Raw genomic sequence first — 20,000 nt, forward strand, 5'->3', positions numbered from 1 at the left:
ATATATATATATTTATATATATATATATATATATAATATAAAAGTCAGACAAAAAAAAAAAAAAAAAAAAAATACCACCACCCCACCACCTTGTAACGGAACGTATGTCATATTTATATTTTAGAATAATTTTCTAAGCAAAACCTGCAATAAAAAAAAAAATCGAGGAACAACGTCCGTTCGATGAAAAGAAAGTATTGTTAATACGTTACTCATCTAATTAATATTAGCCGGACATCCCACTATCACAGATTGTGAAAATCAAATAATGTCAATCAGGAAAAATAAAACGACTGAAAAACGCATTCTTCCTTTTTTCAACCTAATCTCCCATTATGATTATTATTATTATTATTATTATTATTATTATTATTATTATTATTATTATTATTATTATTACTTGCTAAGCTACTAACCCTAGTTGGAAAAGCAGGATGCTATAAGCCAAGGGCTCCAACGGAGAAAATAGCTGCATCTTACTCTATCCCACGGAATCCATCTCCCCCAAAAGATCTAAAGAAGCACTGAAGGCTAAAGGAAGACTGGCTTGTCTAACGCGGCCCTGTTTAATACCATTAGCATCGCGAGAGAAGGAAGAGGAGTGGTTGGGTCGTTAGCGAGGTGATTTGTTTAATGCGATGTGAGGAGGTCTCTGCTAATATGCATAACTAGGTTCTCAAAGCATAGCTGCAGCGGGGAGAGAGAGAGAGAGAGAGAGAGAGAGAGAGAGAGAGAGAGAGAGATGATCATTAATAAGAGGACATGCTCAATTATCCCTGGCAGGTGAATAAGTAAAGGCCTAGGATGGTCTGGCCAAAGTTATCTGGTACAATTGCAATCCACAGATTTCAGAGTCATTTGATTAACTGTTCTGAATGAGACAGTTAATCTTCGGATTATTATTTCGGCGAAAATTCTCATCAGATAAATTAATTGTCTAAGGTAATTTTTCGAAACACATCATCACCACTTCTAATGTGTAATTAAAATAATTCACATCCTGGTAGGAGAGCTTTTGAAACTTTACAAGACACTTTGGCTTGACAATGATTGAATTCTACATTTGGTAGCACTACCCTTAAAATCTTAATTTTATTAATGTCATATTTAAGGGGCAAGGGACAAAGACATTAAAATTTTGACATTTACAAAAGGTAGCCTCACCCTTAAAATATTAATTTTATTAATGTCATATTTAAGGGGCAAAGGACAAAGACATTAAAATCTTGACATTTACAATAGGTAGCCTCACCCTTAAAATATTAATTTTATCAATGTCATATTTAAGGGGCAAAGGACAAAGACATTAAAATATATATCCTGATATAAGTGTACAAAAGTATTTTTTCAAAACATCACCACTTATAATATGAAATTAAAATAATTCACATCCTACTAGAAGAGTTTTGAAACTTTATTAGATACTTTGGCTTGACAATGATTGACATTTACAGTATGTAGCATCACCCTTGAAATATGTCCTTCATTAATGTCATATTTTAGTGGCAAAGGCCAAGATATTGAAATCTATATTCTGATATGTGTAAGATACTTTGACCAATGTATTTAATGGTTGATATGATGAAATTATGTACAACTTATAAAAAACAATTCCTATCAAAGTATTATTATTATTATTATTATTATTATTATTATTATTATCATTATCTATATATTAATACGATAGAGTGTGTTATTTATTTTGTGAGTCATGCTTTAAAGAAAACGGAAATAATTTTCATGGTATACTCTTACAAATTCGCATTAGACTTTGATTACTTAACCAAAGCACATCTTACATAGTTTTCCCAATTTTGTCTTTAGCACCTGACTTTTTTTTTTTTTTTTAAATATTAGACAAAAAATTGAGTTCTATCGATTTCCATAACCTAGATCATAAAATTAATCTCGGGACATTTTATTCAAACATGTATAGGTTAGGAACAAGATAATTAGTATTGAAAATATCATTTCGTGTAATTTACATGGGTTCCGCTAGTTATTATTATTATTATTATTATTATTTGCTATGCTACAACCATAGTTGGAAAACCAGGATGCTATAAAGTATATCATTATTATTATTATTATTATTATTATTATTATTATTAACAATGTAAATAGTAAAACACTGTGATCCGAAGAATCTGGACACGTGAGAGATATAGATTATCTCACCTTAAATAAAATCCTCGAGGTATCTTCAGCACAAGATGGAAGGGATACAAGTCTCAGACATGCATCCTTAAGTGATACTGGGATTTTGGAAAGTTATGGTTGAATAAGTTCCTTTTTATTCCTTCAGGACAACTTACAAATTTGTCTGGAACTCTTAAAGTAATTAAGAGGAATCTGAAAGTAATTAAGGAAAAGCGATGTGATTAAAGACCAACGAGGAGTTCATTAGAAACCTTTTATCGTGTTCCGGCTTTTCTTCTTCTATTCTTCTTCATTTTCTCCTTCTTCTTTTTCATTTTCTTCTTCTTCTTCTTCTTCTTCTTCTTCTTTGAATGAATGTCCATTGACATCTTCATCCTTGAAACTATTAAAACTTGCAAGTTCTTTCTACACAAAAGTTAAGATATTTTGGAATAAAAACTATCAGTAAGTTTGTAATGTTGATTTTCCTGCAATAAGCAGCATGAATGAAACGATCCAGAATTGAGATTCAGAGAGAGAGAGAGAGAGAGAGAGAGACTTCATAAATTTAGGTCACATGATCAAGGGCAGGGACCGGGGAGATTATTCAACACCCTGGTTGAACTGGGGCGAAATCACAAAGTTACATCAAGAATTGGAAGTTCAAAGGCTTAAAGGCTACCCATGAATGGCAGAGGCAAGGGACAGTACATTGCCCTAGAGACTGACCATATATACATATGATCAGCACCCAAGCCCCTCTCCATCCAAGCTAGGACCAAGGAGGGCCAGGTAGTGGCTGCTGATGACTCAGCAGATAGACCTATAGGCTCCCCCAAAGCCCCCTATTCTTAGCTCGCAAGGCTGGTGAGGTTGCAGCGACCAAAGAAAGCTAACGAGTTTGAGCGGAACTATTACCACAGTCTGGCATTCACCAGACAGGGACGTTACCGCATCGGCCACCGAAAGTGACGCTGTAAGACTACAGAGCACCGCGTAAGGTGCACTGTAAGCAATAGCCACTTCCGGAGAGAAAGAAAGATGAAAGAAAACACTGGGTAATTATGTAACCTGATTTTGGGATAAACAAACTAGGAATCTGCGATACAACAAAAAGTCTTTCCAGCCATTGCAATAATTTCATTTATCGAAGTACAAAACCAAGGCCTTTATAAAATCATTAAAATTATTATTATCAAAATTATTTAAATCACTATTATGTACAGCTTGCTCTAAATTGTTTTACTTTCTTTTTCCCAGGAACATGATTATAAACAGATATTTGAAACGTTGCTGTTTATTGGTGATGGAAATAAATTTAGGAATGTTTGGCGTTGTCGTAATTCTCCAGTTCCTTATTAAACTGAGGTTCCCTTCCACCCGATCAGTATCGGATATTATCGTTCGCCATTAATAAAATTATTATTATTATTATTATTATTATTATTATTATTACTTGCTAAGCTACAACCATAGTTGGAAAAGCCGGATGCTGTAAGCCCAGTGGCTCCAACAAGGAAAATACCCCAGTGAGGAAGGGAAACCATTAAAATTACCAAAATTAAGCATCAACTTGGATTAATACACCACAAATCAAAAACAGATTTTGTTAAAAAGTTGACCCTGGCAATATGTTTTATGACTGGGTGCAGTATGGTGTAAAATATCCCTTACAAAACTTCAAATAATGGTTTATTATTTCTTTGTCATAGCCTGTCAAGACATGAATGGTTTTACCTGCAATTGTCTTCTTACCATTATAACTAAGATACAAGAAGATTATAGAACAATTGTCTTCTTACTATTATAGCTAAAATACAAGAAGATTATAGAACAATTGCCCTCTTCTTACTATTATAGCTAAGATACAAGAAGATTATAGAACAATTGTCTTCTTCTTACCATTATAGCTAAGATACAAGAAGATTATAGAACAATTGTCTTCTTACTATTATAGCTAAAATACAAGAAGATTATAGAACAATTGCCCTCTTCTTACTATTATAGCTAAGATACAAGAAGATTATAGAACAATTGTCTTCTTCTTACCATTATAGCTAAGATACAAGAAGATTATAGAACAATTGTCTTCTTACTATTATAGCTAAAATACAAGAAGATTATAGAACAATTGCCCTCTTCTTACTATTATAGCTAAGATACAAGAAGATTATAGAACAATTGTCTTCTTCTTACCATTATAGCTAAGATACAAGAAGATTATAGAACAATTGTCTTCTTACTATTATAGCTAAAATACAAGAAGATTATAGAACAATTGCCCTCTTCTTACTATTATAGCTAAGATACAAGAAGATTATAGAACAATTGTCTTCTTCTTACCATTATAGCTAAGATACAAGAAGATTATAGAACAATTGTCTTCTTACTATTATAGCTAAAATACAAGAAGATTATAGAACAATTGTCTTCTTCTTACCCATTATAGCTAAGATACAAGAAGATTATAGAACAATTGTCTTCTTACTATTATAGCTAAAATACAAGAAGATTATAGAACAATTGCCCTCTTCTTACTATTATAGCTAAGATACAAGAAGATTATAGAACAATTGTCTTCTTCTTACCATTATAGCTAAGATACAAGAAGATTATAGAACAATTGTCTTCTTACTATTATAGCTAAAATACAAGAAGATTATAGAACAATTGTCCTCTTCTTACTATTATAGCTAAAATACAAGAAGATTATAGAACAATTGTCTTCTTCTTACCATTATAGCTAAGATACAAGAAGATTATAGAACAATTGTCTTCTTACTATTATAGCTAAAATACAAGAAGATTATAGAACAATTGCCCTCTTCTTACTATTATAGCTAAGATACAAGAAGATTATAGAACAATTGTCTTCTTCTTACCATTATAGCTAAGATACAAGAAGATTATAGAACAATTGTCTTCTTACTATTATAGCTAAAATACAAGAAGATTATAGAACAATTGTCTTCTTCTTACCATTATAGCTAAGATACAAGAAGATTATAGAACAATTGTCTTCTTACTATTATAGCTAAAATACAAGAAGATTATAGAACAATTGCCCTCTTCTTACTATTATAGCTAAGATACAAGAAGATTATAGAACAATTGTCTTCTTCTTACCATTATAGCTAAGATACAAGAAGATTATAGAACAATTGTCTTCTTACTATTATAGCTAAAATACAAGAAGATTATAGAACAATTGTCCTCTTCTTACTATTATAGCTAAAATACAAGAAGATTATAGAACAATTGTCTTCTTCTTACCATTATAGCTAAGATACAAGAAGATTATAGAACAATTGTCTTCTTACTATTATAGCTAAAATACAAGAAGATTATAGAACAATTGTCTTCTTCTTACCATTATAGCTAAGATACAAGAAGATTATAGAACAATTGTCTTCTTACTATTATAGCTAAAATACAAGAAGATTATAGAACAATTGTCCTCTTCTTACTATTATAGCTAAAATACAAGAAGATTATAGAACAATTGTCTTCTTCTTACCATTATAACTAAGATACAAGAAGATTATAGAACAATTGTCTTCTTACTATTATAGCTAAAATACAAGAAGATTATAGAACAATTGTCTTCTTCTTACCATTATAGCTAAGATACAAGAAGATTATAGAACAATTGTCTTCTTACTATTATAGCTAAAATACAAGAAGATTATAGAACAATTGTCCTCTTCTACTATTATAGCTAAAATACAAGAAGATTATAGAACAATTGTCTTCTTCTTACCATTATAACTAAGATACAAGAAGATTATAGAACAATTGTCTTCTTACTATTATAGCTAAAATACAAGAAGATTATAGAACAATTGTCCTCTTCTTACTATTATAGCTAAGATACAAGAAGATTATACAACAATTGTCTTCTTCTTACCATTATAGCTAAGATACAAGAAGATTATAGAACAATTGTCTTCTTCTTACCATTATAGCTAAGATACAAGAAGATTATAGAACAATTGTCTTCTTCTTACCATTATAGCTAAGATACAAGAAGCTTATAGAAAAATTGTCTTCTTGCCATTATAGCTAAGATACAAGAAGATTATAGAACAATTGTCTTCTTCTTACCATTATAGCTAAGATACAAGAAGATTATAGAATAATTATCTTCTTGCCATTATAGCTAAGATACAAGAAGATTATAGAAAAATTGTCTTCTTACGATTATAGCTAAGATACAAGAAGATTATAGAACAATTGTCTTCTTACTATTATAGCTAAGATACAAGAAGATTAGAGAAAAATTGTCTTTTTACTATTACAGCTAAGATACATGAACATTATAGAATAATTGTCTTCTTACCATTATAGCTAAGATACAAGAAGATTATAGAAAAATTGTCTTCTTACCATAATAGCTAAGATACAAGAAGATTTTAGAAATATTGTCTTATTACCATTATAGCTAAGATACAAGAAGATTATAGAACAATTGTCTTCTACTTACCATTATAGCTAAGATACAAGAGGCTTATAGAACAATTGTCTTCTTACCATTATAGCTAAGTTACAAGAAGATTATAGAAAGGCCTCTTTTGTTTTTGTTGGTGATTTCAATGTTCACATTAGGGATTGGTTAAATTCTGTTTTTCCTACTGATCGCCATGCTATTTGAGCAAAGATCTAGTAGTAATTTTACACATCTGTAAGCATTGTAAACGCTACAGATGCTGCCTGAGCAAGGATCTATAAGTAATTTTAGAAATATGGAAGCGTTGCAAACGCTACAGAGGCCGCCTGAGCAAGGATCTATCAGTAATTTTAGAAATATGGAAGCGTTGCAAACGCTACAGAGGCCGCCTGAGCAAGGATCTATCAGTAATTTTAGAAATATGGAAGCGTTGCAAACGCTCTAGATGCCGCCTGAGCAAGGATCTATCAGTAATTTTATAAATATGGAAGCGTTGCAAACGCTATAAATGCTGTCTGAGCAAAGATCTATCAGTAATTTTAGCCTTCTGGGAGCGTTGTAAACGTTATAGATGCTGCCTGAGCATAGATCTATCAGTAATTTTATAAATATGGAAGCGTTGCAAACGCTATAAATGCTGTCTGAGCAAAGATTTATCAGTAATTTTAGCCTTCTGGGAGCGTTGTAAACGTTATAGATGCTGCCTGAGCAAAGATCTAGTAGTGATTTTAGACATCTGGAAGCGTTGTAAACGTTATCTACATTGGTAAAGTAATGGTCAGTGTGCGAATCCAGACTATTGAATTTGACTATATAAACCGTTGTCAATAGTTAAAACATATGTAGATCAAAAGAAAAGTTCAGAATACGTTGATTTGTGGTGTACTGTTGGGCCTTATATACCCTCCATAAGCCGGAAATATGAACGAAATAAGTTTTTCGTACGCTAATTACACGTTTGGAACAAGTTAAGATATGCGTTAAGTACATTCCTCAGTCGTTACTTGAATTTAAGGAAAATTGGAAGTAATTGTAACATCCAAATACTTATTTTTCAATATTAACACACAGAGACATCTACTTATTGTACGTCCGAACGTTTCTGGAGACCATTTCTTCATTAAACGTTGAATCGGAAGGTAATTGAATAAACTCCTACCTAGGCAACGTCCTCTCTGATCTACTATCCCTTCGGATAAGGAGACCTGCCTGAGTTCCATCTCCTAAGCTATATAATTGGCTCCTTGTTAGTTAGAAGTTTTCCACTAAACTCCGAAGAATCTTTACCACCTCCTCCTCCTCCTTTTCTTCTTCTTCTTCTTCTTCTGCCTACCTACCTATTTTCAAAAATCGTTTCCTACTCGCCACCTGCCACTAAACCTCTTTCGTACTATCCGGTCCGTACCTCCTCCTCCTCCTCCTCCTCCTCCTCCTCCTCCTCCTCCTTCTTCTTCTGCCTACATGCCTATTTTCAAAAATCGTTTCCGACTCGCTACCTGCCACTAAACCTCTTTCGTACTACCCCAACTTATCTACTTAGGAACCATCCGGTCCATACCTCTTAAGAACCAGGGCTTCTGAAGAACCAAAACCTGTGAGGTTTAATTGGTTTAATTGTTGGCTAAAGTTCATAATTCTCTCTAATCGATTTGCATTATCATACAAAAAACAAATACTAACAACAATTTAGTTGTTAAAAATAAGATTTCTGTTGTGTTGAAAGTTAATACAGCTGATACTTTTATTGAGACGTTCTATGACATTCTTGTGTGATTTTTACAAATAGATTGAAGTCAGTTTGCGCTATAATAATAAAGTGGACACTGCTTTGTTGACGGAGGAGTGTAAGGTTACTGATATTTGTAAAACCGAATTGCAAAGAGGCATTTGCTTTGTTTACATCGAATAGTATGCGGAAAGAGGTAGTTTTTTCATATCAATGATTAAATTTACAAATAATTTTCCTTATCAACCCTCATGCCATTTATCAGTAAATTCCTTTCCGCATACTTTCTCTTTTTCTTTCTTTGTCTGTATCTTTTCCCACTATTATGTGGGGTCGATGTTTCTGGCCAGCTGTCTCCATCTACCTCTGTCCCACACTTCATCACCGGTTAATCCCTTTGATCGAAGGTCATCCTTGATACAGTCCATCCACCTTCGCTATGGTCTCCTTCTCGTTCCCTGTAACTCCATTTCCATCACTCTCCTCCCAATATACTGTTCATCTCTTCTCATGACATGACCATACAACCTCAGGTGGATGGACTGTATCAAGGATGAACTTCGATCAAAGGGATTAACCGGTGATGAGGTGTGGGACAGAGGTAGATGGAGAAAGCCGGCCAGAAACGTCGACCCCACACAGAAGTGGGAAAAGATTCAGACAAAGAAAAAAAGAAAGAAAGAAAGAAAGTATGCAGAAAGAAATTTCCTAATAAATGACAAGTGGGTTGATAAGGAAAATTATTTGAAGATTTAATCACTGCTATGAAAAAAAAATTACCTCCTTCGTTTGACTAGAGAACAATGTAAGAGGTAAATAATTGAAAGACAATGTTAACTGTGGATAATTAGAATGAAAAAGAATGGGGGTTTACAAGGTAGATGAGAAAAGAACTTCTTATCTGATGCTACGCCAAAAGGATACAGGAGTGCCATTATTCTAAACTAAAATGCAATAAAACGAATCTCTGGGTAAAATTAAAAGTCAACATTTTGTTATCAAAAAAACTTTTCCATTTTTTTTTCAGAAGTAGATAACAAACCATATCCTCCCCACTTCCTTCCTTCTATCTTGCACTTCAATCCATTTTTACTTATTCATTTCCTTGTTTGCTTTCCTCACTGGGCTATTTTTCCCTGTTGGAGCACTTGGGCTTCTAGCATCTTCCTTTCACAACTAGGATTGTAGCTTGGCTAGTAATAATAATAATAATAATAATAATAATAATAATAATAATAATAATAATAATAAACCCTGCAATTTCAATATCGCTCGCAACAGGAAGGTGCAACAATAAAATGCATGAGGTGAGTCAGTGGCTTCTTGAACGGGATGAGCAGAGAGATGAGGGTAATCCATAAAAGAATTATTGAGAAACAGGAAACCGCTATAAAACCATCTGAGCGGAAGGCAGCAGGAAAGTTAAGAGAGAGTTCTCGTGTGTATTTTTAGCCGTAGAAGTCAAGGGTCTGATCTGAAAGGAATGAAGGAGAACCTTCAGGACGTGTTTGATTGTTCTTTTGAGTTTGTTCAGAAAGGAATGAGGTCGTATTCTCTGGACATATAAAAGGTTCTTTCAGATTTAGTCTAAAGGGAACGAGGTTGTATTTCAATGACATATAAAGGCTTCTTTCAGATTTAGTCTAAAAGGAAATGAGGTCGTATTTCAATGACATACAAAGGCTTCTTTCAGATTTAGTCTAAAAGGAATGAGGACGTATTTTCGGGACACATAAAGGGTCCTTTCAGATTTAGTCTAAAAGGAATGAGGACGTATTTTCTGGACACAGAAAGGATCCTTTCAGATTTAGTCTAAAGGAAATGAGGTCGTATTTTCTTGGTACATAAAAAGTTCTTTCATATTCAATCTTAAGGGAATGAGGACGTATTTCCTGGACACATAAAGGGTCCTTTCAGATTTAGTCAGAAGGGAATGAGGTTGTATTTTCTGGACATATAAAGGGTCCATTCAGATTTAGTCTAAAGGGAACGAGGTCGTATTTCAATGACATATAAAGGCTTCTTTCAGATTTAGTCTAAAGGGAATGAGGTCTTACTTTCTGGACATATAAAAGGTTCTTTCAGATTTAGTCTAAATGGAATGAGGTCATATTTCAGGGACATATAAAGGGTTCTTTCAGATTTAGTCTAAGGGGAACGAGGTCGTATTTCAATCACATATAAAGAGTTCTTTCAGATTTTGTCTAAAGGGAATGAGGACGTATTTTCTGGACACATAAAGAGTCCTTTCAGATTTAGTCTAAAAGGAATGAAATCGTATTTTCTGGACACAGAAAGGATCCTTTCAGATTTAGTCTAAAGGGAATGAGGACGTATTTTCGGGACACATAAAGGGTCCTTTCAGATTTAGTCTAAAAGGAATGAGGACTTATTTTCTGGACACAGAAAGGATCCTTCCAGATTTAGTCTAAAGGAAATGAGGTCGTATTTTCTTGGTACATAAAAGGTTCTTTCAGATTCAATCTTAAGGGAATATGGACGTATTTCCTGGACACATAAAGGGTACTTTCAGATTTAGTCGGAAGGGAATGAGGTCGTTTTTTCTGGACATATAAAGGGTCCATTCAGATTTAGTCTAAAGGGAACGAGGTCGTATTTCAATGACATATAAAGGCTTCTTTCAGATTTAGTCTAAAGGGAATGAGGTCGTATTTTCTCGATATATAAAGGGTTCTTTCAGATTTAGTCTAAAGGGAACGAGGTCGTATTTCAATGACATGTAAAGGGTCCATTCAGATTTAGTCTAAAAGGAACGAGGTCATATTTTCTGGACACAGAAAGGATCCTTTCAAATTTAGTCGGAAGGGAATGAGGTCGTATTTTCTGGACATATAAAGGGTCCATTCAGAATTAGTCTAAAGGGAATGAGGTCGTATTTCAATGACATATAAAGAGTTCTTTCAGATTTAGTCTAAAAGGAATGAGGACGTATTTTCTGGACATATAAAGGGTTCTTTCAGATTTAGTCTAGAGAGCATGTGGACGTATTTCCTGGACACATGAAGGGTCCTTTCAGATTTAGTCTAAAAGGAATGAGGTCGTATTTTCCGGACACGGAAAGGATCCTTTCAGATTTAGTCTAAAAGGGAATGAGGTCGTATTTTCTTGGTACATAAAAGGTTCTTTCAGATTTAGTCTAAAGGGAATGTGGACGTATTTTCTGAACATATTTAGGGTTTTTTCAGATTTAATCTGAAGGGAATGAAGTCGTATTTTCTGGACATATAAAGGGTCCATTCAGATTTAGTCTAAAGGGAATGAGGTCGTATTTTCTGAACATATTTAGGGTTCTTTCAGATTTAGTCTGGAGGGAATGTGGTCGTATTTTCTGGATATATAAAGTTTTTTTTTAGATTTATTCTGAAGGGAATAAGGTCGTATTTCAGGGACATATAAAGGGTTCTTTCAGATTTAGTCTAAACGGAATAAGGATGTATTTTCTGGACACAAGGGGTCAAATATTCAGGACACATAAAAAGGCGTTTTGAGTTTGATTAACATAAATAAAATATATAATTTTTTTCAAGACACGCATAAAGGATTATATGAATTCGTTCAGTTGAGATTAAATTCAAAATTTATGAAGGCCTAAAGCATTCTTTAGGATTAGGTCCGAAGACAATGAAGAATTTGCAAGAGACACACCAAGGGTTACTTTGAATTCGTTTTGAAAGTACTGAAAACGGATTATCTATAATGCATAAAGGATTTTAAAGGTTTAAAGGCCACTCATGAATGGCAGAGGCAAGAGACAGTGACATTGCCATATCAAGCAATATAATGCCCTAGAGACTGGACATATATACATATAATCAGCCCCCCAAGCCTATTCTCCACCCACGCTAGGACCAAGGAGGGCCAGGCAAAGGCTGCTGATGACTCAGCAGGTGGACCTTTAGGTTCCCAAAAACCCGCCATCCTTAGCTCACAAGGATGGTGAGGTTGCAGCGACCAAAGATTTACATTTGGTCTGGTAAAGGATACAAGAATTTTCGAAACAAGTATACAAGGTTCTTTTGAGCTCAATTTGAAAAGAGAGAATATTCTAGACATGTTAAGGGTTCTTTTGTGTTCATTATGAAGGGATTACGGTATTATTTTCGTCATAAATGAAATAATCTTTTGAAAAAAAAAGAACTTATTTCTTATTAATATGAATGAAGATGAATAATCTAATAGCGTTGAAGGCTCTTTAGACCTCCACCAGAAGTGGATGTAATTAAAATATCTGAACATTTGAAAGTTTCTTCAAAGTAACTATAGTAGAATTTTCTGAAAGAGAGGAGGATCCTTGTAGGATGAGCGAGGAGAAGGATGATAAATTATTATTATTATTATTATTATTATTGTTGTTGTTGTTGTTGTTGTTGTTGTTGTTGTTATTAAAATTATTATTATTATTATTATTATTATTATTATTATTATCATTATCATTATTATTATCATTATCATTATCATCATCATCATCATCCTCATTATCATCTATATATATATATATATATATATATATATATATATATATATATATATATATATAATACATATATATATGCATATATATACATAAAAAGAGTAATATTTAGGAGTGTGTGTTTGTGCGTGTTAAGATCGCCTTATCTTATGTAAGACACGGGCTCTTGCGTTAACAGGCCGTAAGAGAATTTAATTGGACATAGCTAAATTGAAATGTTAAAAAGAAGTTTGTAATGTGAAAAGGGTTAAATATCTAGGAGATATGCCCAAGAATTTAACAAACAAGTTACTAGAATTTCAAGAAACCAGAAGTGTAACATAGGGTATAATTTTCTTGTAATAATAAAAGAATAAATATCTAACACGTGAATTAAATAAATCTAAACGTTCAACATAAATTTTAAGGATCTGAAGAATTTTCTTAAAAGCAAAAATATGAGCTCAATGTAAGAGTTTTCTTAAAAGCAAAAATATGAACTCAATGTTTGTGCAAACGTATAAGGTAGCGTTTGAAGGCAATGAAGTCAAAGAGATATATTTGCTTTCAGCGGAGAAATCAAAAGCGCCTCCAGAGATCGCGACCGACTTCAAAAGCCCCCAGAGGCGAAGCGTAATACACTGGCTAAAGGAAGGCGCTCATATTATCTGCGCTATGAAAAGAAACACGGTCGAGGCGCTCAAACGCGTTTAAACGCGTTCGGGCGCCTTTTGTCATTTCCACAAACGCGTTGAAGACCATCCGAGTGCGCTCTCTCTCTCTCTCTCTCTCTCTCTCTCTCTCTCTCTCTCTCTCTCTCTCTCTCTCTCTCTCTCTCTCAAAATTTCATTATTATGGTTTAAATTATTGCATTATTTGTAAATTAATTATCACTCACATTGCTCGATATTCTAAAAATTTAGACAAAAACATCTCTCTCTCTCTCTCTCTCTCTCTCTCTCTCTCTCTCTCTCTCTCTCTCTCTCTCTCTCTCTCTCTCGTGAATAGGAACGCTGCGTAAGTGAAGGCCACATGTTAGAATTATTATCTCTCTCTCTCTCTCTCTCTCTCTCTCTCTCTCTCTCTCTCTCTCTCTCTCTCTCTCTCTCTCTCTCGTGAATAGGAACGCTGCGTAAGTGAAGGCCACATGTTAGAATTATTATCTCTCTCTCTCTCTCTCTCTCTCTCTCGTGAATAGGAACGCTGCGTAAGTGAAGGCCACATGTTAGAATTATTATCTCTCTCTCTCTCTCTCTCTCTCTCTCTCTCTCTCTCTCTCTCTCTCTCTCTCTCTCTCTCTCTCTCTCTCTCATAAGAACACTGCTTAAGTGAAGGCCACATGTTAGAATTATTATCTCTCTCTCTCTCTCTCTCTCTCTCTCTCTCTCTCTCTCTCTCTCTCTCTCTCTCTCTCTCTCTCTCTCTCAAATTAAATTAATTATGAAGAATCTACGACTAAAAGAACCAATGGGAATATCTGGAGTAAAGGCCAAGCTCAATATGGGAGTAACTTTCTCAATATTTAATAGCGAGAGGATAATTGGCAAACCAATTAAAAGTGGAAAAGGGGCAAATTTCCTCCGAGCCAAGCCGTGTGGGGAAAGAGCAAGCCAGCTTGGCGTTATTACAACTGCGACTTGTATAATGAAGCCAGAGAGGATTAGATATTGGGGGAAAAATGGAATAGAACTAGAAGAATATGCGAGTTAAAAGAATATTTAGAAATAAAAAAAAGACGAAATAGAAACTAAATCAGAGGTGGAATAGAAGTAGAAGAAAATGCGAGTTAAATAAAAGAAAGACGAAATAGAAAAGTAAATTGAAGATGGAATAGAACTAGAAGAAAATTCGAGTTGAAGATCATTTAGCAATAAAAAAAAAAGACGAAATAGGAAACTAAATTAAAGATGGAATAGAAGTAGGAGAAAATGCGAGTTAAAAGAACATTTATAAATAAAAAAAAAAGGACGAAATAGGAAACTAAATCAGAGATGGAATAGAACTAGAAGAAAATGTGAGTTAAAAGAACATTTATAAATAAAAAAAAAGATGAAATAGGAAACTAAATCAAAGGTGGAATAGAAGTAGAAGAAAATGCGAGTTAAAAGAACATTTAGAAATAAAAAATGACGGAATAGAGAACTAAATTAAAGATGGAATAGAACTAGAAGAAAATGAGAGTTAAAAGAACATTTAGAAATAAAAAATGACGGAATAGAGAACTAAATTAAAGATGGAATCGAACTAGAAGAAAATGAGAGTTAAAAGAACACTTGGAAAAAAACGACGAAAGAGAAAACAAAATCATCAAATAAATTTGGAGAATAAAAAGAGAGGTCAGGTTAGGGAATACAAACATATAACAAAAAATTAGAGGATAAAAAGAAAAGAACGCCAAATAGGGTTCGAGTCCCGCTTAAACTCATTAGTTCCTTTGGTCGCTGTAACCTCACCATCCTTTTAGCTAAGATTATATATATATATATATATATATATTATATATATACACAGAAACATATATATACATATGTAATATATGTATGTATATATATATATATTTATATATATATATATATATGAATATATATATATATATATATATATATATATCAGACCTTCAAAGTTTTAACGAACAAGTCAATATAAGCTGACCAAAACCTCAAAAGAATCCACAATAAATGTAATAATTTAGTATTTAAATATTTCTTTTATTTACATCAAATCACAAAGATGATACGGCATTTCAATATATATTTTTTCGGGTTAGATGATAAAAAAGTGGGGGGGAGGAGATGATATTGATTAGTTTAGGTCTGTGCTCTATGCTAAAGCGTTGATAAAGAGTGAGTTCTCTAATTTTATTTATTAAGTCAAAGTTTATTTACTCCATTTAAATTGAGGTAAACGAGCTTTATACGTAAAAAAACCATGGCTTCCAATAAGCTTAAGTTACACAGTTTTTCTATATAATTATATTGTTGACTTCTCCTCTATGTTTAAATTCAGGATAAAAAAGAATCAATAATGATTATAGTCCTGGGTTACCCAAGTCTTCTATAGTCCATTTCTTTTAGCGAGACAGATTTGCACAGACTCGCAGCGGTGCCCTTTTAGCTCAGAAAAGTGTCCTGATCGCTGATTGGTTAGAATTATCTTAACCAACCAATCTACGATCAGGAAACTTTTTCGAGCAAAAAGGGCACCGCTGCGAGTCGGTGCAAATCTGCCTCGCTAAACGAAATGGACTATAGTGCCTTGTAGAGCCCAGTTGAAAGTTTGTAATACACAAGTAAATTCCATACACCCTACCTGAAGCATTATCAATTTTCCATACTTTGGATGGTTTAATTACCTCAATAGTTTACCTACATTGCTCGTAAATACTGCTTCCGCTGAATATTCAAGGTAAAGACACCCTTGACATTTCATGGCAAATATTTGTATTCCATTAAAGCTACTGCTTGCTTTTATAACGACTTTGATAGGATTTCTAATCAGAGAACTGGAGGTATCATTCTGTTTATACCAACTTATACATAACTTCTAGTGAGAGAGAGAGAGAGAGAGAGAGAGAGAGAGAGAGAGAGAGAGAGAGAGAGAGAGAGAGAGAGAGAGAGAGAGAGAGAGAGAGAGAGAGAATTTCTAATCAGAAAGCTGAAGGTATTATTCTGTTTATACTAACTTGTGCATATCTTCTAGTTTGAGAGAGAGAGAGAGAGAGAGAGAGAGAGAGAGAGAGAGAGAGAGAGAGAGAGAGAGAGAGAGAATTTCTAATCAGAGATCTGAAGGTATCATTCTGTTTATACGAACTTAACATATCTTATAGTTTCAGAGAGAGAAAGAGAGAGAGAGAGAGAGAGAGAGAGAGAGAGAGAGAGAGAGAGAGAGAGAGAGAGAGATGAAGTTATTCTGTTTATACTAATTTATACATATCCTCTAGTTAGAGAGAGAGAGAGAGAGAGAGAGAGAGAGAGAGAGAGAGAGAGAGAGAGAGAGAGAGATAATTTCTAATTAGAAAGCTGAAGATATTATTCTATTTACACTAACTTATACATATGTTCTAGTTTGAGAGAGAGAGAGAGAGAGAGAGAGAGAGAGAGAGAGAGAGAGAGAGAGAGAGAGAGAGAGAATTTCTAATCAGAGATCTGAAGGTATCATTCTGTTTATACGAACTTAAACATATCTTATAGTTTCAGAGAGAGAGAGAGAGAGAGAGAGAGAGAGAGAGAGAGAGAGAGAGAGAGAGAGATGAAGGTATTCTGTTTATACTAATTTATACATATCCTCTAGTTAGAGAGAGAGAGAGAGAGAGAGAGAGAGAGAGAGAGAGAGAGAGAGAGAGAGAGAGAGAGAGAGAGAGAGAGGGGGGGGGGATACTTTAATCCATGGGAAAAGTTTTTTCAAAATGCTATCCTACTGGAGCATAAATGTAATACAAAATGTCAAAGAATTTTATTACAGCTATTATTCAAACTGGAAGAGAGAACCAAGCACCTGGTTTTAACAAACAACATTAATTACAACCAACATAAGCTCTCTCTTTGTCAATAAAGCCGAAGGTATTTAGTTAAATTACTAAACAAAAGCCATGCTAATCATGTTTCACGTTACGGGATACGCTGAGGTTATTAAACCACAACAACAATTCGAGAGAATCTATTATTCTCGTTCTCCTATCGACGCAAAATGTTTTAAACAAGTGACTCTAGCCCCAGCCAAGCAGCGCGACCCCAAGCTTATAGAGTTTCAAAACCGGGGCCGCTTCAGGCAGGGTTGCCAGTTTGGCCTTTTCTTCAGGCCAAAAAACCCTCATATATGGCCCTTTTTTTTAGAAATTAGTGGGCCGTTAGTAATATGAAAAAAAGCGGGTCTTAAATACTATATATTTGGCCCTTTTTCTACTAATGGGTTGGCCTTTTAAAGCTTCTATTGATTAGAAGTTGGCCTTTTCTCATTTAGAAAACCTGGCAACCCTGGCTTTAGGTCGACCCGAGTATTATCGATGCTGTAATCAAGTCGAGTCGAGTTTCAGTTAACAATTTTGGATCCCCGCGATGCGGTCGCTTCCATATGTCTCTCTCTGGAAGGGCGTTCATGCCTTCCTTTGAAGGTGCGATCACATACGCTTTCAAAGGATCACTTGAATGCATAAATACATAGACGAGTAGGTATATACGCGCGTCACAAACTCTTATGCGCGCGTAAATGAATTTATATCATGCTGTTATTATTATTATTATTATTATTATTATTATTATTATTATTATTATTATTATTATTATTACTTGCTAAGCTACAACCCTAGTTGGAAAAGCAGGATGCTATAAGCCCAGGGGCTCCTACAGGAAAAATAGCCAAGTGAGGAAAGGAAACAAGGACAGATAAAATACTTTAAGAGCAGTAACAACATTAAAATTAATATCTCCCTAGAACCAATCATAAAAGGTGGTTCTAGGACGAAAAAATATATTGTTACTGTTCATGTATGGTAATGAATACAATGCACAAACACACATTTAATAAAATCTTTGGTTTGGTTTCAAAAAATTTTTGCTTTTGTTTCGAAAAAAAAAAAAAATCTTAAAGCAAAGATTGTTCTGGTCATTTTCAACGTATTTTGGTCTCCTCATAACGCATTGTTGGTTACCTAACAATGCCACCAAATCTCGCATATGCAGAGATTACTGGCCTCCTCTTGAACATGTTCAACGAATATATGTTTTCGTTTGCTGTAAAATAAAAAAAAAAAAAAAAAAAAAAAAAAAACACCTCTGGTTCTGTGCATCATCGTTCTTCCCATGAGAAAAAAATATTTCAAATTTTCTCTGGTTTTTTCGTTTCCCTTTTCCAAGGCTCAGCGAGGCAAGTGCATTCCGGCTAACTCATCAGTCTCCTCCAGTTCGAACTTTATTTTCTCAATATTCTTTCCAAACTGCAAAATTTCCGGCTGACACAGCAAACCTACTTATTTTTCGCGCGATATTAAAAAAGATATCTGACAAAAATTCGAGATACATTGACCTCATCCAAACCAACTAATGCCATAATTTAAGTTTCATTTCTGAACCGACGAGTCTCGCTCTTCGAGTCAGAGATGTCCAATCCGACATTTTAATGCATAATGACTCCGTTTCTATTTTGGTATTAACTATGTCGATCTTAACGATGTTTGTATTAACTATGTCGATCTTAACTATGTTAATATTAACTATGTCGATCTTAACGATGTTTGTATTAACTATGTCGATCTTAACTATGTTAATATTAACTATGTAGATCTTAACTATGTTGGTATTACTATGTTGGTATTAACTATGTTATTATTAACTATGTAGATCTTAACTATGTTGGTATTAACTATGTTGGTATCAATTATGTCGATCTTAACGATGTTTGTATTAACTATGTCGATCTTAACTATGTTAATATTAACTATGTCGATCTTAACTATGTTGGTATTACTATGTTGGTATTAACTATGTTATTATTAACTATGTAGATCTTAACTATGTTGGTATTAACTATGTTGGTATCAATTATGTCGATCTTAACTATGTTTGTATTAACTATGTCGATCTTAACTATGTTGGTATTAACTATGTAGATCTTAACTAAGTTGGTATTAAATATGTTGGTATCAATCATGTCGATTTTCACTATGTTGGTATTAACTATGTCGATCTTAACTATGTTGGTATTAAAAATGTCGATATTAACTATGTTGGTATTAACAATGTTGGTATCAATTATGTCGATTTTCACTAAGTTGGTATTAACTATGTCGACCTTAACTATGTTGGTATTAAAAATGTAGATCTTAACTATGTTGGTATTACCTATGTCGATTTTCACTATGTTGGTATTAACTATGTCGATTTTCACTATGTTGGTATTAACTATGTCGATCTTAATAATGGTATTAACTATGTCGATCTTAACTATGTTGGTATTAAGTATGTCGATTTTAACTATGATGGTATTAAATGTGTTGGTGTTAACTATGTCGATCTTAACTATGTTGGTATCAACTAGGTCGATTTTAACCATGATGGTATTAAATATGTTGGTATTAACTATGTTGGTATTAACTATGTCGATCTTAACTATGTTGGTATTAACTATGTCGATCTTAATTATGTTGGTATTAACTATGTCGATCTTAACTTTGTTGGCATTAACTATGTTGGTATCAACTATGTTGGTATTAACTATGTCGA

The 20,000-nt window shown here is 33.6% G+C and overlaps 1 protein-coding gene across 1 annotated transcript in view; it reads right to left on the bottom strand.

Annotated features, from left to right (window-relative positions):
- Positions 1 to 19,230: 19,230 nt before the first annotated feature.
- Positions 19,231 to 20,000, bottom strand: part of LOC137651436 (uncharacterized protein in mobD 3'region-like) — a 1,011-nt gene continuing 241 nt past the window's right edge. Inside the window, exon 1 of the mRNA XM_068384660.1 lies at positions 19,231 to 20,000. This exon is cut by the window's right edge and continues 241 nt beyond it. Within this exon, the coding sequence (XP_068240761.1) occupies positions 19,231 to 20,000 (770 nt within the window).

The sequence above is a fragment of the Palaemon carinicauda genome, chromosome 13, assembly GCF_036898095.1.
Source record: "Palaemon carinicauda isolate YSFRI2023 chromosome 13, ASM3689809v2, whole genome shotgun sequence".
In the NCBI taxonomy this organism is placed as follows: Eukaryota; Metazoa; Arthropoda; class Malacostraca; order Decapoda; family Palaemonidae; genus Palaemon; species Palaemon carinicauda.